The sequence below is a fragment of the Esox lucius genome, chromosome 21 (assembly GCF_011004845.1).
Source record: "Esox lucius isolate fEsoLuc1 chromosome 21, fEsoLuc1.pri, whole genome shotgun sequence".
Classification (NCBI taxonomy): domain Eukaryota; kingdom Metazoa; phylum Chordata; class Actinopteri; order Esociformes; family Esocidae; genus Esox; species Esox lucius.
The window spans coordinates 20406107-20426883 of record NC_047589.1 but is presented as its reverse complement, the minus strand read 5'-3'; the positions used below and the strand labels follow the sequence as shown (position 1 = coordinate 20426883).

Here is a 20777-nt window from a genome sequence, read left to right as displayed (position 1 = left end):
ACTTCCTCGTGCAAACACATAAAAGAGAGTAAACAAACCAGCCCACCGGAGAGGATCCAGAGCCTTTGCTGTGTTCTAGTACTGGATGCAAGCAAGGCAAATGCTGTGGTGGGCCGAGTAAGTCTTTCTATCAGTTCCAAGCCTCCCCATGACCCCTAGAGTAGGCATTAATAAAGTTTTGTGTACTAAGTGTGGCAGCTGTCCTGATTAGCATGTTTAGCAGGAGCGGCTTGCTCCATCTGTGACGCTATCCCACAGTGGGGCGACGCTAAACGCACGCAGTTCAGGCTAGAATAATCATTTTGGCAAAAGAGAGGCAGCACGTGCCTAGATTTGTTGCACAATTCTGAATTAATGGCAATTTCAAACCAACTCCTAGAGCTAGCAGTTAACATTATGTATACACCTAGGCTTAAAGGGGCTATCTCCTACATATATTTTGTTTTGGTTGATATTTTTCCCCCGTAAAGAATACAACTTTTAAATGCCTCTTCGGCTTACAACTACAATGTTTGTAAACAAACAATCGGCCTCAAAACATGTTTTTCATTATAATAAAGGCATGGAGTGTCACTAGGGGAATTAACACTCCCTCTTACCAAATCATTAACAATCTATCGGTGTTCAGACAGCATGTTCCAATGTTCAAGAAGCATCAACAACATGCTCTACTCCTCATCGGGCGTTTGATGATTGAATGCCTTTTGCCGAGTCAGACAGGCCTGCTTAGTCAAGCGCTTAGGTAACTACAGCTACAGTAGGTAATCAGGGGGTGGGAAACACGCCAGAAGGGATGGATTGTGACAAGAGCTAAATGCTTTGGAGGAGCCAGAGTGTGAAAGATTAGCTAGGGCCAGGGGTAGGTCACAGGGCTGATTCATGACAGGGTTGTCTGCACTATATCACATTCTAAACACTTCCGACAAGACACAAAATGAAGGGATGGTGGAGGACAAAGCTTCAGGACGGGAATAGCCACTAAGATCTAAAGAATCTACGCTCAGTTTTTGTCTTGTTAAACAGAACAGAAAACCCTGTAAATAAATATAGAGTTGTTAGGATGTTCAGAGGATATCAGGAGGTTGTCCTGGTAACCTGTACAGTACATCTCCTAGTTGCGGTGAACCAGTTTGCTTTTACTCTTCAATCTCACAGTAAAGGTACCGCTTTGTGTTTTCAATGTGATCAGTTTACTTACTAAACATCTTTAAGTAAATGCACCTCCTGAATATACTATTCACACTTGATACCACTGATAAAAACGCAAGCTGATGAATTAATGAGGCATAATATTACACTATGTATGCCTCATTAATTCATTTTTTCTTTCTTATCTTTAGGTAGCAGTGTTGTATGTATGTATGTATGTATGTATGTATGGGCATTCATGTTTGTGTGTTTGTTTGTCTTTCATAAATGCAGGGATTTCGAATTACAGCTGCATAAACCACAAGTAGACAGGAAAAAAACATATACACTATACCTTGTAGGTTGTTGGATAGATGGTGTAAACCTATGGACAACTGGATAACTAGTTTTGAAGAAATAATATATAGGTTAGGCGAATTACGGATACGTTTATGACTAGTTTTAGCAAGTTGCTAAAGGTTATGCTGGTTGTCGCTAATTAGACTTTTGGCTTTAAAATCCACATTTATTATTATAAATATTTTTCCGGCAACCTGACCATCAACAACAACAAAGATCAGCTGAATCTAGTGACCCACCTCTGTCAAAAACGCATCATGTTGACCACATTTTGAGCTGCAATACACCCTCAATGTTACTCTCTCCCTCTGAGCAATTGTGAGAGTAGGCCATATAAATTAGGTGGCAGGCAGTACATTTTACTGGCATAGAGAGGGTGTAAGCCTAAAGGACATTTATGGTCATGGAGAAGACAGCCACAGTAAGACAAAGAAGGCAACGATGTCTACAGAAATTACACTAGTCCACTAGAGTCTGTAGGGAGAAAATCAAACTGGGTAGAAGCAAGGTCTACAAAAGCAGCATAATAGAAGTGTTCCATCCAAAATGCCATCTTTTGACCAATTCATAGAAAATGTAATGAATTGTATACAGAATCCTTAAAGAAAATGTAATGAAAATGTAATGAACTAAATACACAATCCTTAAAGAAAATGTAATGAATTGTATACAAAATCCTTAAAGAAAATGTAATGAAAATGTAATGAATTATATACATAATCCTTAAAGAAAATGTAATTAAAATGTAATGAATTGTATACATAATCCTTAAAGAAAAAGTAATGAATTATATACATAATCCTTAAAGAAAACGGGGTGATGATGTTGGCGTGGATGCGTCAACATTTTTGAGGTGTTAGCAGCTGTTGCCCCTTTCGTCGAGCAGTGCTAACACGCATTTAATGTTTCATTAACTCCTATCTGTCCATCACATTTGTAGCCTACTGGAATGCCAAAATGCTCCCACGCTGGAGATTTAAACCAAGTTGGAGGATTTTAAATGTTAGTTTATCAATACCACCTCTCACCAAAGTCGAACTAGCTGTCAGTTATAATGTTTGTTGCTACATGAGCAAAGGCTCTCGTTTAAACAGTATAGCATATTTAAGCCCACATGTCGTCTATGGAGAAGACAAACTTAAAAACCTTTAACTGACATCCATCACAAAAATTATGTGTAATGTAACACAATTGATTTGAGTTCCCCAATATAGTTTTCACTGAGACAGTTTTCATTTAGATAATTATTTCACAAAGCTCTCTCAAATGGCTTTAGTCTGGGGAGAGCAATGTTACCGTCTAACACTGACCTTGCGCCGTTTTGGACCTGCTCTCCCTGAGTGAGAGAGTTATGTGCATTGAGACAGTTCAACAAATGTCTTAAAGCAAGAACTTTAACAAATCTTAGATATTCGGCCATTCCCATTTAAGTAATTCAACATAGCTATTTGTTACTGAAAAAAAGTATTTAAAACGTATTTTGAATCCTCTGAACTATTCCGGAAATCAATGACATTTGTCTTGGTAAGATGTACAGACACTAATAAGGACATCCCTTAACCAAGCTATGTTGGCCAAAAATCCCCTCATATACGATGTATATAAATGACCAGACTACTCAGACACTGCTCTAAATGATAGAGGAGGTGCCGTCTCATCGGTGCACATATAAACTGCATGTCTGGTCAGAATGGGAGCATTGCATTGATGTTACTGCTGCTATCTATGGTGAAAGATAAAAAAGCACTGACTTGGCCCACATGGAACCAATTCACTGAGGGCAATCAAAAAGGGATGGGAATGAAAAACATGAAGCCTCCTCTTCAATCTTTTTCAATCCTGTGCTACTACCAGTATTCCATCTTTCCATGAAAGCTAATCACTTCTCTGTCTCGGCTCCTCGTCATGATCACTTGCTTGCTCTATTGCTTATTGTCTCTCCTTGACTATCGTTCCGCCTCTCTGCTTTTATTCTTTCGTCCCTCTCAATCAGGCCCTCTCCGAGGTTCTGTCATCTTCCTCTGGTAATGTAAATTGTGAAATGGCATTCTCATCAATCTCTTTAAGGGAACGTGTGGTGTATGTCACTGCCTCTACACTACTGATCTAACCGACAGTCATGTCAGGGTGCCCTTCACATTATCAATCACTTATATCACAGACAGAGGAAGCTTACAGCCTGAAGTCTTCGCTCAAAGTACAACCTGTACTGTATTAGCACCCCCAAAGCATAGCTAATGGATTTATCCCTCTCAGAAGGTATGTGGGAGACTCTGAGACCAAGAAAAAGAGGAACACCATCCCGAACGTGATGCATGGTAGTGTCAGCATCATGCTATGGGGATGCTTCTCGGCATCAGGGCCTGGAAAGCTTGTTAAAAGGGCAAAATGGATGCAGAAAAGTAAAAAATATCTGTGAAGAGACCTGGGAAAAGATTAATCTTTCAGCTGAACTATGACCCAAAACATACTACCAAAGCCACGCTGGAATGGCGTAAATATGGGGTTCAAGGTGTTCAAGGGGCTGAATACCTTTGAGAGCAAATCATTCTGATTAGGTTCAGAAATAAATAAAATGTGTGTTATGTGCCTCATATCAGAAAACCAGAAAATATAATTTACCAAGTAATGCAGGACCCTGGGTGTCAAATCACTCCTGCCTTCTGTTATGCAAACCTTATGTAAATAATTTGAAAGCGGAGAATGTGGGTTGCCATAAAATGAACACCACCAAATGTGTAATTAAGCCCAGTACAGCTAAGCTGGTGAAGTGAGAAGAGACAGGGGGATTAGGTGGTATTGCCAAACATGACTGACATTTCCAAGACACTGTTTGAAACGGAACACACTTGGGATAGCAGCAAAACTTAGTGAACATAAGAACATCCACACATTCAAAATAAATGTATTCGGCCACATTACTCTTTGTCCTAGCTAAACTCCACTCAGAAAAACAACAACATTTGAATATTCAGTTTAGAAAATACAATAGCAGTAAATACATGTCCATGCAGTTACACTTCTTTCGCACTGTCAAAGTCACCCAGTTGGAGCTGGTGTTATTTCCGGGGCAGAACAGATGCTTTTTGTTTACGCTCTGCGGGGAGGGGCTCGGTGCCAAAGCCGTCCTCTGCCTCAGGGCCCAGGGGGATACACAGGGACACTGTGGGTGGTGACGTAGACACGGCATAACCCACACAGTCTGTGATGACAGCAGAGGAACTCCTGAGCACACGTATGTGTAGACGCATACAAACATACATGTTCCGTTTAGGGTGGTCTGTAAGCCATTAAATCAAACACCAGTGTGGCTGTGACAAAAAAACAATTGTACACAATAGGGCAATTAAACCGAAAATAATTCCAACAATCAATCAGTAATGGCTCTTTGTCTAGAATCGCCTCACTGATCCCTGCTACAGAGTGTGAAGACTGGCACATCTTGTACAGACTGCAGACTGAGTGTTGGAACAAAATGGAGGGATCAGATCAGTATGCGTCAAGGGCTGATGTTTTAGTCCTTCATCCTGTTCAAAGACATTGCTTCTCTGGGGATCCCTCTTTCAAGACTCTCACTGCTCTGCGTGAAGAAGTCAGACATCTCGATCTCAAACGCGAGTCCTCGACAGACACACGGCGACAACACAGCTTACCCAATGAGCACAGCAGGTCGGCAGCTCGTCTGACACAGTTCCTGAACTTCCACTGTGGCGCTTACTTCTCGCCTTTCGGCACTTTGTTCAAGGACAAAGCATTACTTTGGAAAATGACCTTCGTTACCAAGCAACTGAAATTAGCATGCACCACATGAATTCTAAAAAGCCATGCACCTTGTCAAACAAGGAGTGCGTCCACCCGTTGTTAAGAAGACACTTTACAGGTACAGTATCAAGGTGAAATGTGTTTCCCAGGTCCGCCTAAACATTATCAGGGAAATGGTCTGCAGTGGCCTGTCTCTGCAATGGTCTTACTCAGAAGTGATTCCAGGGAAAGGCTAAGTGCAGCAGGGACAGGCTGACAGTCTGAGAGGGATGGAAACCAGTCTAGATTACCACCTGTCAGTCAGAAGCCCATCAGTCCTTTTTCTCACAGTCCCCTTTACTTCACAGCTCAGAAACACAACAAACATCTGCTTTTGTTTCATATATATCATCCATTTCTCAGCTTTGCCACTCACTGAAGACATGTGTCAGGGTAGAACTATATTCAATTCAGAGAGACACAAGGGACCTTAACAAACACAGCATATGACACCCTAGAGAAGCCATCAATCTCGAACCGTTAAGGAGAAAAACATGTTGTTATCATGTCCCAGTCAACAGGCATGGAGTGGATAGGTCTGTCCTCAGCTTTAACCTCGAAAAACCAGGCTACCCAAAACATGTCTCTGCAGGAACCAACCTCAACAGAAAGAAGGTAATCGCTACAAAACCCCTAAACAACTGCCAATGATTAGACCAGTGTCAACCACTAGACCAGTGTCAACTAATGCACTACTACAAACCACTGTCAACCACTAAAAATCTAAAGACCACTGTCAACCACTAGACCAGTGTCAACCACTAGACCAGTGTCAACCACTAGACCAGTGTCAACCACTAGACCAGTGTCAACTAATGCACTACTACAAACTGAGGTCAACCACTAAAAATCTAAAGACCACTGTCAACCACTAGACCAGTGTCAATCACTAGACCACTGTCAACCACTAAACCACTGTCAACCACAAAAAATCTATTGACAACTGTCAACCACTAGACCAGTGTCAAGCACTGTCAATCACTAAACCACTAGACCACTGTCAACAACAACACTGCTGTCAACAACAACACCACTGTCAACAACAACACCGCTGTCAACAACAACACCGCTGTCAACAACAAGACCACTGTCAAACATCAGAGCACTGTCGACCACTGACAACCACTTGACCACTGTCAACCATATGAGTGAGTCTTACCTCTCTCTGCCAGATGGGGTTGATGGTGTTACAGACGATGCCGGAGCGTTTCTCCTGGCCGTGGTGGGGCAGTGCAGGATACAGGCTGTGCTTCCCAGGCTGAATGGCAATCTTCAAGTAGGGGTCAGGGTTGAAGAACATCCCCTTCTTAAGCCCTACCGCCTGGATGTCTTGTGCACAGAGAGAGAGAGAGGGAGAAAATATTAACATTGTGTTTTGTGTCAAATAAGTTTATTGGATTTAATGTATACATAAAATGATGAAAGGGAAGGGTGGGTATGAAAGAATAAAGAACTACAAATACAAAAACTACAAATACCTCCACCTAATTAAATTGTGTTCCTCTAAACTGCTATGGATCTGAAAGTTGATGGTTCTAGGCTGAAACCCTGGTCCTTACACCAGCTGTCTAGTCTAATCTACTGATCAAACCTTGTGGTGGCAGGTTTTTTTCTTTCTCTATATCTTGCCCCCACCATCCCAAACTCTCTCCTTATTCCTCCACCCATCCATCCATCCATCCATCCATCACCCTCTACGTTTCTGTGTCCTAAGTCTGGCCTATCATTAAAATATAATAAAATGTTTAGACACGGCAAAATATTGGAAAATAAGCTAAAAATAAAGAATAACATAGGTAAAAACGTTAATAAAATGAAGCATCGGAAATTCCACCAAACATATGGGAGTCTATTCGTGTATGATCGAAGGTAAACATGTCTCCTATGTGGTCATACATTTGGCAGGGGTTTAGCTCTTAGTGGCCAGTGTGCAAACAGCCTAGCTTCCACCAAGAGTCAGTTCTGCCTATGGCATCCTCTCTCGATAGCAACAGCATGCTTAGTTTGGGTCTAATTGTGTTGCTCTCCTGGAGCTATGTGAGGACTGTTTGGGGATGTAAAAGAGCCTCAAAACCATCTGTCTCTCTCCTTTCCTTTCCCTCCACCTCTCTCTCCATCTCTCTATCTCTGCATGACCGCTGCCTTTAGCTCCTCTGGGCCGCTCGATAAATCACGAACAACAGCCTGGGCCAGGAGAGCCCCCTTTCTGACTAGGAGCAATCACTCCCTCCCCTCCCTTCTACTCAAATAAACCCAATTGTCTGTTTGTAAATTAATAGGACTGTACAAACTGGGTATCCCTCGGGGGAGGTGGCCGTGGCAGCGAACAGGGAGAACAGAGGCAGAAGGGAGGGTGGGGGAGTTTGAGGGGATGAGAGATGGCAGTTACCGCTATCCGGCTCGGTAGAGAAGTCACTGTTAACGCTCACATGGTTGTAGCAGGCTTGTGGACCTTAGGGTGACTTAGTGGGAAATAAGTGGTTATGAATGAAATATGAGGACACAGCACGACCAGTTGCTATAGCCGCGCGGAGTGGCAGACCTAAAAGATGGATGTGTGTTTAAAAGAGAGTGTGTTGAATTAACTGCGTGTGGTGAATCGTCTGGAGTGCTGGTTTGGGGTGATTTTTTTTGTTTTGTAAGGAAAGCTGGGATGGAGTGGGGACAGCTTTTAGATTTTGACTCTGGGGTAGGGATTAGTGGCGTGAAAAAGAACGCAAATGCTTAGTCTTCTGGCACTTCTTGTTCCTCATAATAGCCCATCACCCTTTAACTATATACAGTGGGGAGAACAAGTATTTGAGGTTTTCCTACTTACAAAGCATGTAGAGGTCTGTATTTTTAAATAATTAATTTGCATTTTATTGCATGACATAAGTATTTGATCACCTACCAAACAGTAAGAATTCCGGCTCTCACAGACCTGTTAGTTTTTCTTTAAGAAGCCCTCCTGTTCTCCACTCATTACCTGTATTAACTGCACCTGTTTGAACTCGGTACCTGTATAAAAGACACCTGTCCACACACTCAATCAAACATACTCCAACCTCTCCACAATGGCCAAGACCAGAGAGCTGTATAAGGACATCAGGGATAAAATTGTAGACCTGTACAAGGCAGGGATGGGCTACAGGACAAAAGGCAACAACTGTTGGCGCAATTATTAGAAAATGGAAGAAGTTCAAGATGACGGTCAATCTCCCTCGGTCTGGGGCTCCATGCAAGATCTCACCTCGTGGGGCATCAATGACCATGAGGAAGGTGAGGGATCAGCCCAGAACTACATGACAGGACCTGGTCAATGACCAGAAGAGAGCTGGGACCACAGTAACACACTACGCCGTAACACACTACACCGTCATGGATTTAAATCCAGCAGCGCACGCAAGGTCCCCCTGCTCAAGCCAGCGCATATCCAGGCCCGTCTGAAGTTTGCCAATGACCATCTTGATGATCCAGAGGAGGAATGGGAGAAGGTCATGTGGTCTGATTAGACAGAAATAAAGCTTTTTGGTCTAAACTCCAGTCGCTGTGTTTGGAGGAAGAAGAAGGATGAGTACAACCCCAAGAACACCATCCCAACCATGAAGCATGGAAGTGGAAACATCATTCTTTGGGGATGCTTTTCTGCAAAGGGGACAGGACGACTGCACCGTATTGAGGGGAGGATGGATGGGGCCATGTATCGCAAGATATTGACCAACAACCTCTTTCCCTCAGTAAGAGCATTGAAGATGGGCCGTGGCTGGGTCTTCCAGCATGACAACGACCAGAAACACACAGCCAGGGCAACTATGGAGTGGCTCCGTAAGAAGCATCTCAAGATCCTGGAGTGGCCTAGCCAGTCTCCAGACCTGAATCCAAAAGAAAATCTTTGGAGGGAGCTGAAAGTCCCTATTGTCCAGCGACAGCCCCAAAACCTGAAGGATCTGGAGAAGGTCTGTATGGAGGAGTGGGCCAAAATCCCTACTGCAGTGTGTGCAAACCTGGTCAAGAACTACAGGAAACGTATGATCTCTGTAATTGCAAACAAAGGTTTCTGTACCAAATATTAAGTTCTGCTTTTCTGATGTATCAGATACTTATGTCATGCAATTAAATGCAAATTAATTACTTAAAAATCATACAATGTGATTTTCTGGATTTTTGTTTTAGATTCCGTCTCTCACATTTGAAGAGTACATATGATAAAAAGGAAATGAAAACCTATATTAAATGTGTTCAAAAAAAGGAAATGGAACATTCCAATAGGCCTATCAAAGACAACCTATATTTGGAAGTAGATATCATAATAGCAGCCTGGTCCAGAAACCCTATCCATAGAATGCTAAGTGAGATTTCCAGTTTCATTGATATTTGTAAGGGATGGCGTGTCAAGGAACCAGACACGAGGCAGTCCAGGGTCGATTGGTTTTTCAACAGAGCACAGTGAAAACAACCTCTAAAAAGAAACATACAAAACACCACAGACACATATTGCCTTGAAACAGAGAGAATATCTGTATCTTCACCTCTGGATTAAGATGAAATCTATCCCCCTACTATGGAAGGAGAAAGGGAGAAATAATTGATTCTATAGACAGTTTCCATGATTGAAACAACTCAAACATTCAGTCAATTAATCAACTATTAGCAGTTGTCACAAAGTGCATATACAGACACCAAGCCTAAAACCCTAAAGAGTAACACGTTTTTGGAGCACCTAAAATGTCAACCTCCCATAGCAACCTACTGTATCATAGCCTAAAGTTGACTATAACTTGTAGAGTAGCTTCTATACATCTCCTCTTTTAAGTGTCTGGGCCCTCCAGCTAGATTGTAAGTTTGCAATTGTTGGTACTAAGCTAGTCTCTGGTATGGGAAATCGCAAGTTTGTTGTATTCACACTAGAAATAAATAGCACTACATGTGTGTACTGCCAGGTAATTCTGTATACCCCACTACAATCAAGGAATGGTACCAAGGAATAACAATCTGAATACCCAGCAGCAGGCCCAGATGAATGGATAGAAGGATGGAGGGATGGAAGGATGGAGGGAATAAAAGGGTCTCACCTGAAAGCGAAAAGCTGATGAGCCTCCTACTGCCAAGACTTGACGTGACCTCCTGGCTTGCCACAGGCTTCAGCACCTGTGTGGAAGAGACAGATGAAAGAAAAACGGAATGAAAAAAAAAATGGCTGAGAGACAGGGACGAAAGAAGCAACATTCAGTAGGAAGTGAGTTACATGAGTACCTCCCCTTGCCTACTTCCTTCCTCACTTCTAAACCTCCTCCTCCTCCTCCTCCCATGCTGTCCTGTTCTGAGAAGTGAGATCCAGTACTTAAGGGCCATTACAGTGGGCCAGTCTGAGGGCCGGGGGATCAATAGCCTTGCATTCATTAGGGATCCATTGATCCAGTCTCCAGGAAGGAAGGGGAGGAGCAGGCCGAGGTCCCCAGGGACAGCCCTTCTCAGAACAGGGAGAAGTGTCTATGCATCAGGGCCTTTCCTCCATGCCTTTCTGAATGGGAAGACACCACACCTGCAACCCATCAGCTGGCTCTGACACAGTGGAGTGTGTGTGTGTGTCTGTCTGTCTGTCTGCCTTCATCATGTGGGTGTAGAGTCAATGTCTGTCTGTCAGCCTTCGTCATGTGGGTGTACAGTCTATGTCTGTCTGTCTGTCTGCCTTCGTCATGTGGGTGTACAGTCTGTCTGTCTGCCTTCGTCATGTGGGTGTACAGTCCATGTCTGGACAATAGAGATTAACAGAGTCAAAAATCTAATATAACCAACAACCCATTTAATTTCTTGATTAAAGCTGACTTTAATGAACATTTAAAAATAGATATTCTAAAACCAAAGCCTTAAATGCAAATGAACAGAAACACAAAGTGTAGGCAAGGTAGCAAACACCTCAACAACAGGTTACAGGATCAGCTGTAGGTAAAGACATTTAAATAAATCTGAGGCTAGGCCCTGACGAGTACAAACAACAGAATATGTCTATTGAAACAGATTATACCCCAGATGTTTCAAAAATAAATGGCACTAGTTTGGCAATAACAAATTGTAAAAAAAAAAGACAAACACACATTAAATACAACATGGACAAACATAATGAATGAGTGGCAGTAATCAACCGTCCTGTTTTCTATAATACATTTAGGTCAAGAGAAGGGACAGGAGTAGAATCAAAACATTTGATGGCCATCTGACTGTTTGGGTTTGTCATTTCTGCTTTTCAAAGACATGCAATATGTTTTTACCAAATGGAAGACATTTGAAGTAATATCTCAACATGCATCGCCCAGCAGTCAGCAAAGTGCCCATGCAGTTTAAATCATCACTGTATGTCAAATAATCATAGTCTGCACATATTTCAATGGGGAAAGATATATCATCTTACCGTTTTGTTGAGAACGATAGATACATAGACCCCTAATTGGGTAATAAATTGGTTTAGAGCCCACCCGCTTATGTGGATAGAATAGTCACTGGTCAATTGCGATAAGATCAGCATTTCCTCGAGCAATCAATGGATACCAATCTAGGGAACATCCTAATTTGATGACCTAGTGTCATCAAGAAAACTGGGTTAATCCACTGCATTTACTGCACTGGGCCTTCAAAGGTGACTGAACCAATTTGGACAAATGTTTAAGTACTCTGTTCCATGAAAGTGGATTAAATTAAAGGCTAAAAGCTACACACAGGAAGCCAGAGGAGCTGTCCGACACCTCCAACATATCAACGTCCTTGTTCTGTCATCTTCCAGTTCAGAGGATACAAGATATAATCAAATTCAAATGAAGAATCATCACAATATACAGCATATATAGAGAGCAGAGACACCAATAGAGACCATGTCAGGCAAAAGAGAGAAAAAAGATAGACAGAGAGAAGAGTTAGAAAAGAAAGATACAAGACAGAGAGACAAAAGAAAGAGAAGAGAGACAGAATTCACAAGAGAAAGAGAGCGTGCAGGTTTGGACTAGAGTCATCACATTCCACCCAGATAAGGCAGGAGGTTTGCTGATGAAAGGAGGTTGTTAAACAGGTAGAAGTGTCTGTTAAAGGAGGTCGTTAAACAGGTAGAAGCGTGTCTGTTAAAGGAGGTCGTTAAACAGGTAGAAGCGTGTCTGTTAAAGGAGGTCGTTAAACAAATAGAAGGGTGTCTGTTAAAAGATGTTGTTACACAGGTAGAAATGTGTTTGTTAAAGCCACAAACTGGGAGGTGGGCTGAGACCTGTCCTTTTTACACCTCAGGTCTTTTCCACCTCTGAGTGAAAAATAGCTTTAGGTCACAGATCAAATGCAACAATGGTTTCTATTCTACCCTAATAATTAACTTTACCACCTAGTATTCCAGGTCTAAATAGGTCCCTGATAGAGGCACACTGAGAGAGGCAGAGGCAAAGCGGCAGATTCAGAGGCAGATTCAGAGGCAGATATTGAAAGGGGAAGAAGAGAGGGCTATGCTTCTCTGCAGTGCGGACCATTGAGTGAAAAGCTTACACAGCAGCCCCCTGAGTCAGCCAGTTAATGGTACAAATGGCTTGGACTAGAGGACAGTGAGGATGGAGACATAAACACTACGTATACTTTATGCTGACACTGTACATGAACACACACACACACACACAAACAAACACAAACACAGATTTCAGCATCACATTAAACCAAAACTTCACAAAAGACAGAGCATAACGACACCCCTCAGAACCAGACCCATGACAAAGAACAAGCAGACAGCCACAAACACCCCTAAAGCTCATTAACTAGCAGCATAAATGAAGAGGCATTTATGTTACAAAGTGCAGTTCACAGAGAGCTGTTCACGAAGTGCTGTTCACGAAGAGCTGTTCACGAAGAGCTGTTCACGAAGAGCTGTTCACGAAGAGCTGTTCACGAAGACCTATGCACTAGTTAAAAGATTTTCCGTACACAAAGAGTCATTCAAGAAGAGCCGTACACGAAGAGCCGTATACAGAGAGATGTACACGAAGAGCTATACGGGAAGAGCCGTACACAAAGAACCGTACGGTCAAGAGCCGTACGGGAACAGCACTACAGAGCCACGTAGTACAGCAACTCTATAATTGAGGAAGAGTAAAGACAAACAATAATTTCTGTAAATAACTTCCTCTCATTTTTTAAAACGTGAGGTGGTGTGGTGTAACGCTACAACCTTAGCCCTGGTCTATTGGTCGTGTACTACAAACGAAAAACGCTTACTGCTATTATAAATTGGTTCTTTTGCTTCACATTTTCTGCATTTTATCTGATGTCACCAGCATTCAGCAACCAGGAAACCTACCCAGGTTTCCATATAAAATAGAGGGCTTTGAATGTGTGGTCAGAGTGGGAGTGAAATAGGTTGATTCCCCCTCCATCTGGAGGAGACAACAAAGTCCCAAATAGTTACTGTGATGGCAATGGGAAGCAGATGGCCCTGATGATAAATAACATTCCAATGAATTCACAAAAACAAATCTTGTCCCCTGCAGATGCAGATTAGATGCTCAAAACAATAGCACAATATGGTTGGATCATCCAGAGTCAGGGATCTGGGATTTAAACAATATGGCTGCCCAATGGATCAAAAGGACTTTTTCTATATATGTTTCCATTCTGGCTCTGTGGATGATAAGATATTTTCTTTTATTGAACTGTTATTTATAAAACATCTAAAGTACATGCTTAAGAAAGTGTTCAGTGTTATTTATAAAACATCTGGAGTAATAGCTATAGTTCATGCCTAGTTAAGCAATAAGGCACTAGGGGTTTTGCATGGCTAATACATTACAGCTAAGAGCGGTTCTTAGGTAAGACTCATCATGAAATGCCTGGACACTGTGCTTCGCTGTGGTATGTTGCAAATTAAATGACAGCAGTAAAAAGTGATGTGATGTCATACCCGTGTTATACGGTCTCATCTCCCACAGCAATCAGCAAAGCAGCATTCAGATCAGCTGGTTTATAAGGTCTCATTGACCACAGTTTTCAGCAAATTAGCATTAAGGATGATATTATAGAACATGTCTGGAGTAGATGTTTTAGAATGCATTTAGTGTAATTTACAAAACACATCTAGTTGCTATAGAAAATGTTTGGTGTTATTCATAAAATAACACTAGTTTGCTCAGGAAAGCCATTTGTTATCTAGCTAATTCTTGGCATGAGAGTCCCTCGACAGGAAAAACCCAAGCCAACACAGATAGGACTTGGTGCATGTGTGTGTGTGTGTGATCGGAGATTAAACTGAAGAAGCTGCCGCTTGGCAGTGTGTAAACAACAACACATGACAAAGACATTACTTTGTAGATTTCAGAAAAGAAGAAAACCAAAAATGAATTTGATTTAGAAGATTGACAGCTGGTACTTGTTGACAACATCAACGCTGAATACAAATGTTGTAATACACAGCACGCCAAATCGCTCCATCCTTTAAACCGTTACGCCCTCGGGCAGAAGAGAGCAAAGATACCAGGATGTCAAGCATCACACTGTGACAGGAAACAAGGGAATAGATCCAGTCACGCAGGTTATGAGCGAGGGAAAGACAAAGTGGGAGAGAAACAGACAGAGAGACAGAAAACAGAGAAAGTGTGATGTTGAGGAAGAGAAATGAAGGTTAAATGAGTGATAGCGAAAGGGACATTGTGAAATAAATAGAAAGACAGAAGGAAAGAGATAATAGAGAGAAAAAGTAGAAGAGACCGAGATTGAGTAGATGACAGAGATCAAGTAGAAGAGAGAAAAAGCGATATAAGCGAGAGAAATCGAGTAGAAGGTGGTCAGGGTGTAATGTTAGAACCCTTAAGTTAATGAAAATGCCCAAACTAAAAAACATTGATTTATTCACCAATCAAAAACGAAAAAAATTACTACCACGAATAGGTCCCAATCATCATAAAAAAATAAAAAATCAACATGTTTTAGCAACTGTACTAAAACATTTCTGCGACCGGAGAAGCATTAACCTTCTGGAGACCAGAGCATACGGTGTACTGTAAGTTAAGGAGAGGACAGAGACACAACAACCATGTCCCCTGGCCTGGTAAACTAACATATTGTTATGCATCATCTCTTCTTATTACATAGCAGCTTTGGTGACTCCATCAAACAGAAATAAGATAAAGTTAGCTAGCTAACATTAGTTTAGAAGAGAATATAATGTTTTTTTTTTTACATTCCACTACCTCTCAGATTATCAGCTCAATAGCCAGCCTACCTGTTTGGTGCTACAGCATGCCCTTTTCATTATAACATTTAGTTCTGTCTATTTAATTCCATCTACAATTGATTTGCTGGGTTATATCTTATCAAATGCAACACAGAGGCTCTATAATGAATTTAGGTATAGTGCGCTTTGATGCCAATGTGATTTGACGAAAACAACAAACTACATGTGCCAATTCACATGGAATTTAATTATTATTTATTATTGTTTAAACAAACAATCAATAAGAACACAGCAGTTTAAAATGTAAGAAATGTTGTCACGTCCATAGAAGACGGATAGAGATGAGCAGAAGAGAGAGACTGAGTAAGAGACAATAAAGAGTGGGAGAGAGAGGAGGGAGAGGAGGAAGGAGTAGGAGGGAAAAGGAAGGGGAGAGAGAAAAAGTAGACAGTGAGAGAGAAAGAGAAGAAGAAAGAGCAGAAGAGAGAAAGAGGCCATACCCAGGCAAGCCAGGTGAGCAGAGTCCTCTTCCTGCCGCTCTTCCTCTCAGAGCTTCTAGGAGACATCATTGGTCACAGCTGTTGGCAGCCACTCCATTAATCCCAGACACACACGCTATGCCTTAACAGTCCACTCACGCACACTGTCTCATCGGTCCAATGCAGCTAAGCGTGTCTCCTCCATCATCCATCTCCCTGACAGACCTTAGTACTGTAATGAAGCACTGAAGCTAGTGGCCCTAGGCTCCGCCCACACCCGCGTGATAAACACCACCTCAACCAACTCAGTTTTGCCTGGCTCCTTCTCTCTGACCGGGAGGTGAAGTTATTTTTAACCAGAGTCAGATCAGGTTTACGGTTGATCAGCATTTCCGGGCCCACTTCAGCACAACGGCAGGCGGTAACTCTATCGCTAGCTTAGCTTAAAGACTGCCCAAAGTGCCAGAAACCAATGTTGATATAGAAAGCAAAAATAGTCAACTGCAGGTCTATGGGCTTCAGTAATCAATGCAAAAGGACAGGAAATGGTCTAAAAAAGCCACATAATGACTGGCCAACATGCAAAACAGATCTCTAAACTGCGACCAAAATGGTTGCCCTTTGAGACACTTTTCTTAGATTTTTTAGTTCAGTGTGACCTTCATAGTTAAACCTTTTTCAAATGTCATGATTTGGTCGAACAGTAATGTGAACTCTGTTTGGCGGGTTGCATGCGTGAGACGCTGACACTCATTCTCCCCAAGAGTAACTGTGACAACAGCTTCATCTGATTGAAACCTGAAAGTGGACCTAGCCATACCAACCTGGTATGCATCTACTTCCCTGCACAATGAGAATTTTCTCAATGAAATGGCAAAAGAGGCACAAAAATAGAGGGAACTGAGTAAGCGAGGAAGCTGAGATCATAGCAAAGCTAACTAGCAGTTAGCTAGCGAGCCAATTAGAAACCTTTTAATTCCAGTAATTCAGCATAATATGCTTTTATTCATAGTGACTTACACTGATTGCAAACATTTCAATACTTTGTTCTACTTTGTACAGGCCTCCAGTGAAAATCAAACAACACAACCATTGCACCATGAACAATCCACTAAGCTAAACAGGCCAGCAAGCTAGGCAACTGAAGAGGCAAACTAAGGCCACAATCTACCGTGCAGTAGCTCTGCAAAGTCAGCGTCAGTGAATTCAGAATCATCACCCAGTGCATTTGTACTTAAAAAAATAACACAAAGTTAAATTGGCTGAAGGAAAGCATTAATAGGATCTTTAAAGGCCTGATAAACTAGTAACTACATAGTTATTACCTATTTCCCAGTAGGTGGCAGTACAGAGGTGCCTGAGAAAAGAGGTTCCTGAGAGATGAGCCCCGTAGCTGCACCCTCTCGGCAGCAGTCATAGATCAGTAGGTGACTACTGTAGATTTAGCTACTATAAGAACTAACAGACATTACTTTATATAGCAGGCGGTGTGGTTCCAATGGGTTTTGAAATTGACCTTTTTTTAAAACACCCGCATAAGCTGATCCTAGATCTTTGCTAGATCTGTACCTATAACGCTGTTAACACTAGCCGCGTTCAGATGTGATGTGATTAAGTGCAACGTCTACTCAGAGCATTTGGGAGGCGGACAGAGGAGAGTGGTTCAGACTCGGGTGTGTTGTTGTGCTGACACTCACGGGGGCAGATGCATTTTTCACTGTCACACTCGGGGTGGTGGCGCGCAGCGCTCCGCTTACACCGTGGTAATACTTAAAACAGATCTTTGTCTCTGCTGCAAGAGAAGAAAAACACACACACACACACACACACACACAGAGAGAAAGAGAGGGAGAAAAGGGAGACAATTGAAAGAAAATTACTAGTTTCAATACACAGCCAAATGTACCACCCAAACATGAACAGCGCTTACAAAATCAAATCCAGTGAGTGTGTCACAAAGAGATAGGGGGAGGGGGGGAGGGAGGGGGGGAGGGAGGGAGGGAGGGAAAGAAAGAGAAAGGGGAGAGGGGGGTAAATTGAGACAATAACAAGACAGAGCCTGGGGGTAGAAAGAAGAAAGGAAAAGAGCAGAAAGAGAGGGGATAGAGAACAACGAGGGAAACGGGGGAGATTAAGGTCAGGCAACAGCATATTGTTTTTAGCTAGTGACCCCCCCGGTTTGGACGGATGAGGGGAGGGACAGAGGGAAGAACAGAGAGGGAGGGAGAACTGAAGGGATTACAGGGAAAAGAGGATAGGAGTCAGTAAGGTGATGGCAGGATTCCAGACAACATGATCCAACCCTAATTCCTTTGTTGACAAATCACCATCAGGCTGGTGGAAAAGTACCCACATGACAAGCTCCTACCGTTGATTAGGGAGACACTATAATCCAGTGATCACTCCAACATCACTGTATTATATCTGGGCGGGGAGTTTTCCTATCAATTGTAATGCAATTCTTTCAACACAGCCAACATTGGCTATAAGGGCCATTGGCTCTCATATGTGATGGAGGAAATCAATTTGGGGTAGACTTGTGTATTCTTGACCGTTGTGTGAGTGAGAGATTATATGTTTTATTATCCTTCTAATAATTATTCTTGCTGATTAAATTATGTACTATTGGTAATTAATGTTATTGCTGATATACTTTGGCAATTGTGCACGTTGTCACGTCATGCCAATAAAGTAATATGATTTTAAATTGAGAGAGAGAGAGGTAGAGAGAAAGAGTAATGAACCCACACTAGGTTTTTAGTAAGCAAAAACACATTGTCACACTGGTGAGTGGTGGTGTTCACCAGGAACGAGTCTCAGGTGAATTTGCCCCGCTAAAATCTCTTAACGCCGTTACCACACAATCTAAAAACAGAGCATCCGAGACGAGCAAAAAAAATGAAATGGCCCACATACCTTCCCTGTGTGTGTGTGGCTCTGTCTGAGAACAGCTCACACCTGCTCCTCTGTCAGCTAACTAATAGGGTACCATTTTCAACCATTTATTTCAGAAGGCTAGCATTGGAAATTCGCAGCCGCACTATCACGCAAAAAAGGGCTTCCCTTATTCAGGCATTCCTGGCACAGTCACCTGGCTCAGACACCACAGGGGCTTCAGGCTTTTTTTCTCTCTAGGCTTGTGCCTTTTTGCTGTCACACTAGTAGATAAGGCAATGTAAAATCTAAAGCGTTTGAACTGAAAAGTATAAAAAATCTAATTGTACCAGATGGTTTGTTTGCACTGATCCTTAGTTCCAGCCATTAATCAGCCATGTGACCAATATACATTAGTTCTGCTAATTATCTCCCGGTCCGAGATGAATAGCGATGAATGTCTATGCACTAGTTTAGCGATGTTATAAAATGGTACACACGCTATATTGCATAATCACAGAATATATCTTTAAAAACTTCTCCTGGGCTGATGAATTGGTAGTGAAGTTGTCAAGTTGCAGACATCTTCAACCCAGTTTGGAGTCTGACTTACTGTAATGTCAGCAGCCCTCAGAAAAAATCAGCCTGCCTGCTTGCTGTAGCCTGATGTCCCACAAGAATGTGTAAATGAATCACCCTGAGCAAAACTTGAGCTGCAGAGGGGAGAATTCTCTTCTTTAGGCCAGTAAACATTCCAATGTAGTATAATTACTAAGAAAACAACATTAAGGGATAGAAATGAGCAATCCCATTCCCAGTGTAAAATAACATGCTTTACATACAGTCCGGGTTTTAATGCTGAACCAAAACATCGTAAACACCAAAAAACAGGAAGATTCTTCGCAGTACAAAATACCTACAAACAGTTGACCAAACGACAACATTTCAAACAGTATTGTGGGTTATGGAAGGTACTTACAATCGGCAAAGAAAGAGCTGATATCAATTTTCCACACGATCCTGCCCTTGTGGGAGCCATTCACTCCTCGGTTCTTGTAGTCCAGAAAGTTCTCTGACAGCACTTCATCTAAAAGAACAGAGACAAGATTATATATGAGGACATTCCGAGGATCATTCTGACTGGAAGCCCTACTCACCGACAAGGTACATGCCGATCCAGTCGCCGGCATCCACCTCCTCCTTAATGTCCCAGCAGATGAGCATGTCCTGGGACTGGCCGATGGTGTAGTGGGAGGTGCTGACCGTCAGCGCGGAGCGGCTGTCTGAGGTGACCAGGTCGGCGTCGCTGGTGGAGCGGTGCTGCAGGGCCAGCGAGGTGGCGTGGTCATGGCGTGGCCCGCCGTTCTGGTACTGCTCAGGGTTACAGCTGTAGCGAGACCCAGAGAACTTGCAGCGGCGCCGGCTCTGAGCGCTCCGCGACGGCGACGCCATGGTGGCCAGGCCCAGGAACCTGTTCTGGTACAAGTTCTGGAGGGGCCACAGGTGAGAAACAGACAAAACAGACACACCATGTACTACTGGGTAGTGTAAATACAGGAAGACAGATCAGATTATTCCTCTAACGTAAGGGATTATAGAGCTACTCGGTCAGGTGTGAATCAGGAAGCACTATTTCCATCACATTCTCTAGGTACATTATTCAAGAAGACAAAACCCATCCATCATATTGGACAGATCCTAAGGTCTGGATACTACCATTTCACATCCTGACTGATGCAGTGAAAATGTTTCTGCCAGTGCCAGCTCAGGGATTTGTCGGTTGACAATGTGGAGCACTTATCGCAACTCCTTTTCCAATGGGCGATCATTGCCAATCTGTTTAGACGTTGAAGCTTTCCAGCATGGCATTAATGGACTGATAACAGCAAATGAAAAGTTAAGTGAACGTCCCTCACTGAATAAGTGGCATCATTCCACCCAGCAGCAGTTGTAACCATTCGGCA

The 20777-nt window shown here is 42.6% G+C and overlaps 1 protein-coding gene across 7 annotated transcripts in view; it reads right to left on the bottom strand.

Moving 5' to 3' along the window:
* Positions 1-20777, bottom strand: part of LOC105019475 (E3 ubiquitin-protein ligase HECW1) — a 67122-nt gene that overhangs the window by 35137 nt on the left and 11208 nt on the right. For 4 of the 7 annotated variants that reach the window (XM_010885695.4, XM_034289375.1, XM_010885694.4 and 1 more), the window contains 5 exons: positions 19971-20301; positions 19793-19900; positions 17637-17731; positions 10344-10419; positions 6449-6618 (listed from right to left, as the gene is read on the bottom strand). In XM_010885695.4, coding sequence (XP_010883997.2) covers positions 6449-6618; positions 10344-10419; positions 17637-17731; positions 19793-19900; positions 19971-20301 — 780 coding nt within the window. Of the gene's footprint in view, positions 1-6448; positions 6619-10343; positions 10420-10550; positions 10903-15960; positions 17389-17636; positions 17732-19792; positions 19901-19970; positions 20302-20777 lie in introns of those variants that run through there. The other 3 variants (XM_034289373.1, XM_034289374.1, XM_010885698.4) reach the window with 3 other exon arrangements.